General features: G+C 32.6%; 2 protein-coding genes across 2 annotated transcripts; one reads left to right on the top strand and one right to left on the bottom strand.

Annotated features, from left to right (window-relative positions):
• The first annotated feature begins 399 nt into the window (after positions 1 to 399).
• Positions 400 to 2,577, top strand: LOC107191398 (probable ribonuclease ZC3H12C). Its single transcript, XM_015580427.1, has 5 exons — positions 400 to 574; positions 825 to 1,219; positions 1,293 to 1,971; positions 2,055 to 2,264; positions 2,373 to 2,577. Exons 1-5 carry the CDS (start codon positions 432 to 434, stop codon positions 2,575 to 2,577), a joined length of 1,632 nt encoding a protein of 543 aa, XP_015435913.1. The 5' UTR covers positions 400 to 431.
• A 781-nt stretch (positions 2,578 to 3,358) lies between these two features.
• LOC107191397 (DNA excision repair protein ERCC-6-like) lies at positions 3,359 to 8,147 on the bottom strand. The gene is made up of 15 exons (XM_015580426.1): positions 8,055 to 8,147; positions 7,707 to 7,942; positions 7,185 to 7,642; positions 7,038 to 7,100; positions 6,837 to 6,966; positions 6,610 to 6,762; positions 6,398 to 6,525; positions 6,170 to 6,324; positions 5,760 to 6,074; positions 5,500 to 5,694; positions 5,279 to 5,428; positions 5,105 to 5,215; positions 4,662 to 4,865; positions 3,691 to 4,579; positions 3,359 to 3,616 (listed from the first exon to the last, which is right to left on the bottom strand). The coding sequence occupies exons 1-15, from the start codon at positions 8,145 to 8,147 to the stop codon at positions 3,438 to 3,440; spliced, it is 3,459 nt and encodes a 1,152-aa protein (XP_015435912.1). The 3' UTR covers positions 3,359 to 3,437.
• Positions 8,148 to 8,791: the final 644 nt, after the last annotated feature.

Genomic DNA, 8,791 nt, shown 5'->3' with positions numbered 1-8,791 from the left:
TTAGGAGTACAATAGACAAAAATGGACGTTTATAGTCAGGGATCCTAACAGTATATATACATATGTATAATATAGTGTGTTGAGTATAGTGTTTTCGGTTATGTTACATCAGAAAAGTTTTCACCAATTTTCTCTGGTTCAATGAACATTGAAAAAGTGCGATCAGTTTTTCGCGATACAAATGTCTCGGATCTGTAACAAATAGTAATCTGAAATGCGTGAATGTTAAATTTATATTAATATTGTGAAGATATTGCTTTTTTTGCGTGTCCTACATTTTCAAAGAATATATTGAATGTTTATGTACAAAGTTTTCTACCTATTTACATCTAACATCTCGATTTATTAGAGAGATTCGTGTACTTTACAAAATTTTTTTTTTAGTTTATAAATGTCGTATTAAAACAATTAAGGGAATAAATGCGTAAACAATGAGTGCGTTGAATGATTCGGTAATAATTTGTGATGCAGTATCGAATTCAGCTGAAAAGAAAACTTCCCTGAGGAGCAAGAATCGAGTAAAGATTGTGAAAAAGACATTTTATGAGAATTCTTTGAGACATATCCAGTTGAGGTAATAGACGATGTTAACAATATGTCTTGTACATATACACAAAAGTATGAATGAAATGGGAATTTATATTTATTACAGATTTTATTCAATTGAAAATAATACAAGTATTAAACTTTATCAATTTTCCTATTTTATTGTTTTTTATACTTGAACGTCTTATAATTGCATAATACTCACAATTTAATATAAGAATTTTTTAGACTAATTCTCTAACATATAAATATAATATAAATGTTTCTTATAATTGTAGTGCTAAACGATGGCGGCAAATAGAAGCACAGAAGAAATTACTGCAGAATGTCAAACAAGTTGATAATAATAAAAACACGTTTTTCTCCTCTGAAGCTGATTCTGTAGAGCAAGATAGTGTAATTATATTGAGCGACAATGAATTTGAGTCCACCAGTAAGGAGAATGAAGATATTTGCAAAGATAGCGAATGTACTAAAAAGAGATCTTTTGAGAGCTCAGAAGATGATTCTAACAAGCCTTTAGGACAAAGAGAAACCAGAGCTAAAAAACACCAAAGAAAGAAAAGAAAGGTAGACTCTGTTTCATCAATAAATAATAATACATCTTGTCTTTTGATATCAGATACAGAAGATTCAGACATAGTAACAATAGCAGCAAACAATGAAAACATAGGTAAAGAAAAAACACCAAATCTATAATACATCTATCCTGAGTTAGCATTTCATTTTAATTTGTGTTTCTTCAGCACCGTTGGATTCTATAAATCAGAGTTCAGATGATATTGTTGTAGTATGGTCATCCTCAAATACAGCTTTGCCTGATGCCACAATAGAAGAGGACAGAACACTAAATGATGAAAAAGAAAAGGAGAGCACAACAAATTGCGAGAAAGAGGAAGAAACAGTTGAACAGCAAGAAATAAGCAATAGACTTTTCATGATAGATTGCAGTCCAAATGAAAAGAATCTCAAATACTTAAGGCACACAAAAAATTTTGACAAATGCTTCACACCCAATGCCGTAAAAAAAAATCAGAACAATGAGCCTGATTTGATCTTCAGCATACCGGGACTAGTATTTCCTATGGCCACAGATATAAGTCATACAATAATGATGAAAAAACCAAAATCATTATTTAATGCATTAGCAAAGTTAGAACTGAAAGCATCCGAATCATATACTGAACAAACACCATTGCCCAGTACATCAAAAGAAAGTACATCAAAAGAAAGTACATCAAAAGAAAGTACATCAAAAGAAAGTACATCAAAAGAAAGTACATCAAAAGAAAGTACAGCAAAAGAAAGTACATCAAAAGAAAATAACACGTTATTAACCACTTCACACACAACCATTCCTTCAACACCTGCAAAACTTACTAGATTAAGACCAATTATTATTGATGGAAATAATGTGGCTATGGCGTAAGGCAATCTTGGTTTTCTCGTTTCCATATATACTCTGAATTTCCACGCGTGACTGATATTATCATCTTACGATTCTTTAGATATACGAATGGCAAAGCATTTTCGGAAAAAGGAATATTGATGGTTATCGATTACTTCAAGAAAAGAGGACATTCGGTGAAGGTGTTTATACCTCAATACAGAAGAGCAGTTATTCACCAAATGCTTGAGAAATGGTATACAGAAGGCATAGCAGTCTTCACACCGAGTCGGTATATAGCTGGTAGATGGATAACTTCTTATGACGATCGGTAAATTGCAATATAATCGTTCACAACTGTAACAATCTATTTGTACATGCACTAGCATTATTTATTTACTTCTAATTCTTTCGAATGTATTGCTTGCATTCCTTTCAGGTATATATTGCAATATGCGACAATGTGTGAAGGTATTGTGATTTCGATGGATCAGTATAGGGATTTGTATAAAGAAAAACCTGAATGGCGTGAGACAATTTTAAATCGATTGTTGGTTCCAACTTTTGTCGGAGATATTGTTATGTTTCCAGATGATCCGTTAGGGAGAAGCGGTCCTAGACTTGACGAATTCTTAAGGTACTAAATCTAAAACATCAATTAGGAAAAAAAAAGAAAAAGAAATAAGTGTAACTTTGTACAAATAAGTTCTTCGTTAAAGACGTACTTTTGCCGTAAATTGATGAACATACAATATTTATGTATAATGTTTACTGTTTACACAAGTATACAAAACATTTCCGTCGAAAAATGTTTTAAAAAAATTTCACGTAACAGATTCGTAACTATTAATTTTATTAAACGTAGAGTACAGTACTTTTATACCAAAGGAATATACTGAGTAATACTTACAAAATGGTTCAAATTAATCAGCCGAAGAAATTGCATACTTATTTTGAGTGGTAAAATATTTGTTATTTTATTTAATTGTTTTTCAATTCATTTTGTACGTGTAAGTGCCTGAGATATTTGTATTATCTCGTCCATAAAACGCTAAGGGATGTGACATTATTTCTTCAAAATTAAATACTAAGATTAAGAGTTTTCTTTTCCAGACCACAAAAATGATTAGCGAGTATTTGGTTTATAAGAATAGTTTAATATAGAAATAGTAATTTCCTGGAATACCGACAATGTGGCTTACATTAAGTACATGAAAAATAAGGGAATTGTTAGTTGCTATATCGCGATGATAGGAATAACTTACAGAAAACAAACAAACTTTTTAATCATAGTTCATTTGTGTTGGAAAAATATCTAAATCTCTAAGTAACATGAGTTAATCTGAATTATTATATACAACATTTATAAAGCAAAGTGTTCCTTTCGTTAGTGTATTCACACTAAGTGGAAAATTAAAGACTGTATATTGAAAGATTCCAATATTTGACAAACAACATACATTGAAGTTAAATATTAACCTGCAGTATATTATAACAAAAGTGATTAATCGTCTTTCGAGGACGAAGATTCCCATGTGGGTCTCCAACACCATTTTCGAGACTTACGAATGTGATCCATATTTTTTTGTGCCGTTTCCCGGGCTAATCGTCGCATTGGATCATCGCCTGTATTATATGCTGAATTCGACAATACTGTTTCATGTTGGAAAGCGGAAGTAACAGCTACAAAGAAATATTCTACATAATTTACTGTTGCTTAATATCAATACACATTACGCAATAAAAACGACAATTACTTGCTTTAGCGAATAGCTTTTCCAACACGTATTGATCATCTTCAGATGATGTGACCTGGTCTTTTTCAGACCGTCCAAGACGGCGGCCAATTAAATATGACACACGTTCTCCTTCAAATACGGCAGACACCTCATCCTTTTTTGTTACAGAACTTTTCTTCTTTCGTTTGTGTTTATGATGTGTTTTATTCGATTTCCCTTTCATGTTTTCATTGCTATTGGAAGAAATTGTTTCGTTCCTTATGTCTGAAGCTTCCGTTGTTTTGGAACGATTGAACGAAGAACTTTGTAAATTACTTTCGCATTGCATCCCTTCTGTTTTCGTGTCAGTCTGAGTACAAATTGTCTTATTTTCTACATTATTATTACTGTAAGATGCATTATTTACGACTGACATATTGTCTTTACTACTTTCTGAGATTTTGCTTTCCTCCATATTCGACTCAGTATCTTTTTGTATTTCAGAGGTATCTTCATTTTGCTTATGAAATTCAGTTTCAGTCTCTTTTTCCATTATGCTATCCCTAGATAACTGATTAATATTTTTCATATTATCTTGGACGCTATCATTATTTCGAATACAACTTTTCTTTGAACTAGTCGCACATTGTGTCGCGGATGCAGAACTCGAAGTATTTTGACTTATATTTTTACTAAGCGTAGCTGCCAGTTTGCGCATTTTTTCAATCTTACTTGTCGAGAACTTAGCAACGGTTGGAGTTAATTTAGATTCACGGAACAATTGGTCTGATTCGGTGGAATTCCCATCAATTGACTCGTGTAAGTTAAAAAGTTCTACCAAATCGGAAGTTTTGAATAATCTTCGTTGACGAGGATCTTCCAATACTTTATTGGACAGAAGTAATTTAAATATTTGCCTGTGATATATCTAAGGAAATGGAATTATTTCACAAAAATTAGTAACTATATAATTTATACGGACGATATTTGAAAAATTTTTGCATCTTCACCTTTTCTTCTATAGTACCAGCTGTAATAAGTCTGTAAATAGTGACTCTCTTACTTTGTCCTATTCTCCAGGCACGTTCTCTTGCCTGAGCATCTGTTGCTGGATTCCAGTCTGGGTCATAAATAATCACTCGATTTGCTCCAGTCAAATTAACTCCTAAACCACCGACGCGAGTAGTTAATAGGAACACAAAGTATGAAGACTCCTAAAAAGAAAATATTCAGGAGTTCAACTGAGATGTACGTGTTTCGTTGTATTGCGCCATCATCTTTCTTAACACGTTCACTGTTAGTTAAGTTCAGACGCTTCTTTTAATGTTACTCTTCACAAAGAATATGTTCTCATTGTCAGACAAAGAACATGTGAGATGCCACGGCCAGTGAAAACGTTAAAAGATTTCCAATTAAATGATGCCCAGTATGCACTTTTTATTCGCATACGTACACAATTAAACAAACGGATTATTTCTTGGCGATGTGTCATGGGAGTAGTTCCATCCATCCTCAAATACGTATATTCCTCACTCTGAACTAAAGATTCTAATACGTGCATCATCTATAAGTGATATTAAAATATATCAATTGTTCAAAAGTTGTTAAATATTTACATAATATATACCTGTCTTCCTTGAGTGAACAGTAGTACTCTGTGACCTTGTTTTTTCCAAATTTTAAGGAGAGACCGAACCACCGTCATCTTTCCAGAACGTTTCCAATACCCAAACTTTTCCAATGTTTCTTCCGATACTTCGACATCCTCATCCGAGTCCTAAATATGGATACGATTATATATGATCGCAAAAATGACAAAAACTTGACGGTATAATACTGAAATCTTACAACTGAGCTCGTATATAAGTACAAATCGGGATGATTACATATTTTTCTGAGCGCTGACAATGCTATTAACAGTCTCGCTCTGTATCTGCCATTATCCAAATGACTTTTTTCATGCAAAACAAGGGAGACATCCTCGGATCTTAAGTATTGCTTGTACAAGTTCTTTTGTTCTTCCGTTAAACTGCAGAACAATACCTAGAGTGTAATACAATCACAGAATTAGTTATTACAATTAATCGTGTGATGTGCATCTCTCTTACCTGCTCATTCTTTTCTGGTAAACAAACATGATCTTGAACATCATTTTTTGTTCTCCTGAGCATGTACGGTGTAATAGCATCCCTGAGCATTGTGGCAACCTGAAGCGCGGTAGCTTCCTGCAGAGGAGAAGCATTTGCATATCCTCCGCGTGTAATGGGGCCAGCGCAGTGCTCCAGAAATGCAGGTAAAGTGCCTAATTTTCCTGGTAAAATGAAGTCAAAAAGAGACCATAATTCCTTCAAAGAATTCTGCATTGGACTGCCGGTCAGTAACAGTCGATGTGGTGTCGAGAATTCTTTTACCGCCTTGCTGATCTACGAATGATGGTCTTTATAATTTTAAATACTTGTAAAAAATAAAATTGATATCAAAAGTTGAACTATTCTTGCTATAAATTAGGATAGATTACTTTTGCCTCTGGATTCCTGATCTTATGTCCCTCGTCAAGAATCACATAATGCCATTGATTGGCTACAAGTATGTCTTTATGCTTGAGCATTCCGGAATAAGAAGTAATCAATATACCACCAGATTTCAAGGAATGTATTAAGTACTCCAGATCACCTATCAAAATAATTTTTATATATTACTGAAACTGATATGATCATATCTCGTAATGTATATAACTTGAGCTAACCATTATAAGTTCCAGATTGATGTAGAACAACCACCCTTAAAATAGGACACCAGTCGTGGAAATGCTTTACCCACTGTTCCATTAATGTAGCTGGGCACACAATTATAGTTGGTCCTAATCCTCTAAATCTGTTAAGAGTACATTTTGTATGAAAATGTCTAGAGCCTACAGTGGATTAACAGATTATAACGAAATAATCATAAAATTTTTACCTTTCACCATCAGAAAGTAATTCGCTGCAATCCAAACCTGCAAGAAACGCGATAACTTGTACGGTTTTTCCCAGTCCCATTTCATCCCCCAATAAACCTCCCAGATTGCGACAGTGTAGTTCCCACAGCCATTGCACAGATATTCTTTGATATCTATGAATAATTAATAGAATTGAATCATTAAAGGAACATAAGTTAAGTGTTATTTAACGTAATTTGTTTAATACTTGTATAGTTTTTTCCATATAGATTGCGGAACTTTAAATAGATTATCTATTTTATGCATTGACTTAGGTTTTTGATGCCCACTTTCCTCCACCCTCTGTCTGTAGATTTGTTCATCTCCATCATCGAAGACTAAAACATTCAATATTTTAAAATAAAAAATATTGTTTATACGTCTAATTATAGAAATACTAAATGCATACCCCTTTTCCTATGACCAGATTTTGTAGCAGTCTTTTTCTTTTTTGAAGATGGCATTTCATCTTCTAAAAATGTTAACAATACTACATTTCTAATGCCCGTTTATTAAAAAATTTCAATGAATGTAGGATATTAGAGCTAACATTTACCCGAATCAATTTGTTCATCACTTGGAACATAATCACTACCAGAGTTATTTTCTATATCTACAGATTCTGAAATATCTGTACCTTTGACTGCCTCTTGTGTATTATCTTTTGAAGTATTGCAACAAATCAAGGTGTTTCTAGAATGGCTTCTGTCTGTGACAGAATCATTTACTTCATTCAGTCTATAAATATTATTACCATCATTTTGATTTAAATCTTTGGTTTTTTCAACTTCAAGTAACACTTTTCTTTTAGTGCCTTTAGATTTCGTTTGTTCTAGAATTTTATATTCTTTAGAGCTGCTGCTTGATAATTTTGATTTTTTTAAAGGAACTGCTTGATCTCTGTGAACAGATGCTTTTGACTTCTCCTTTAGCTCTTTTCTCTGTTTAGCAAGCTCAGCCTGCTGTTGAAGATATTTTTCAAGATCAAGCAAATCGGATGATTTACCAAATGTCCTGGAATGAAAATTATTCAGATTTTGTTATATTTACTAATATTATCTTCAATATTACTATGTACCATTTAGCTTTTAATGAATCTGATTGTTTTGCGATTGCTTGAAATGGTGTAATTTCTCCATTCAGAACCTGTTTCTTTAATTCTATTTGTCGTGGGCAATCTGCAATATCATGTTTATTAGATTCATCAACACTTAAATCTTCAGATCCTGTTCCATGCAAACTTGCTTTCACAATGTTTTCAATTTCCTCAGATGCTTCACGAAGGATACTTTCTTCGCTTCTGACCGATAAAACCTGAAATTATTTCGTATTAATAAAAAGTAAATGCAAGCATATTATTCACCACAATTTGAAAACAATTATTACGAGATATTGATAAACAAACTTATGATTTGTGCAGCCTAACCTTCTCTGAAACATTTATAATAATTTCATTGACGTTAGTTTCATTTGGTTTTTCGTCGTCAGATTCCTTAGCACTTTGCTCATCAGTCTCCATGATTGTGACGATGATATGTATAATACTTAATGTCCTTAATGTTATTATATAGTGTATTCTATGATGCTCAAAAGAGAAAACAGTGGTCGAAGAATAAGAAGCAGTTGAAAATTACATTTTGACAATGTATAGTGACTCTGAAACGTTGATTTTGCTGTTAAAATATTCGTTATTAAATAATTCTTACTAATTACGCAACATCATTACATTTCGTAAAATAATGATTCAATGCGAAACACGTGCGTCTTCTGGAGTTTGACGTTACCGACAAGTTATGGAAATGTCAAACTTGGTTCATACGTCGTGGGAACTTTATCAGATGGTAACACTAACAAGAAATAAAAGTTGAGGGTACATGCATAAATCTACATACATATCAATAATACATATATAATTTTATATAAATTTACACATTAATAATAAGTAGTAGAAATATACCGAAGAATAGTTAGCGCGGAATATTAGTATTTCTTAACAATTTTCATCTTAAAAAATTGCTTCCAATTTGCTTTCTCGGAATCTAAAATTGCTCCCATCGCAATTTAAATTACTTTAGAAAATCTAATTTTGTATAAAAATCTACTGTCCATTCATACCACATTCATGCTTTAAACAGATACAGTGCATATATTTGTGACCGACAA

This window comes from Dufourea novaeangliae, unplaced genomic scaffold, assembly GCF_001272555.1.
Source record: "Dufourea novaeangliae isolate 0120121106 unplaced genomic scaffold, ASM127255v1 scaffold246, whole genome shotgun sequence".
In the NCBI taxonomy this organism is placed as follows: Eukaryota; Metazoa; Arthropoda; class Insecta; order Hymenoptera; family Halictidae; genus Dufourea; species Dufourea novaeangliae.
This window is presented reverse-complemented; position numbering and strand designations above follow the sequence as displayed.

Coding starts and splice junctions, on each gene's coding strand:
- LOC107191398 (XM_015580427.1), top strand. CDS start 432: ATGAGTGCGTTGAATGATTCGGTAATAATTTGTGATGCAGTATCGAAT. Junction 575..824: donor TTGAGACATATCCAGTTGAG/GTAATAGACGAT, acceptor TTATAATTGTAG/TGCTAAACGATGGCGGCAAA. Junction 1,220..1,292: donor AGCAAACAATGAAAACATAG/GTAAAGAAAAAA, acceptor GTGTTTCTTCAG/CACCGTTGGATTCTATAAAT.
- LOC107191397 (XM_015580426.1), bottom strand. CDS start 8,147: ATGGAGACTGATGAGCAAAGTGCTAAGGAATCTGACGACGAAAAACCA. Junction 7,943..8,054: donor TTATAAATGTTTCAGAGAAG/GTTAGGCTGCAC, acceptor AAATAATTTCAG/GTTTTATCGGTCAGAAGCGA. Junction 6,526..6,609: donor TTACTTTCTGATGGTGAAAG/GTAAAAATTTTA, acceptor TACTCTTAACAG/ATTTAGAGGATTAGGACCAA.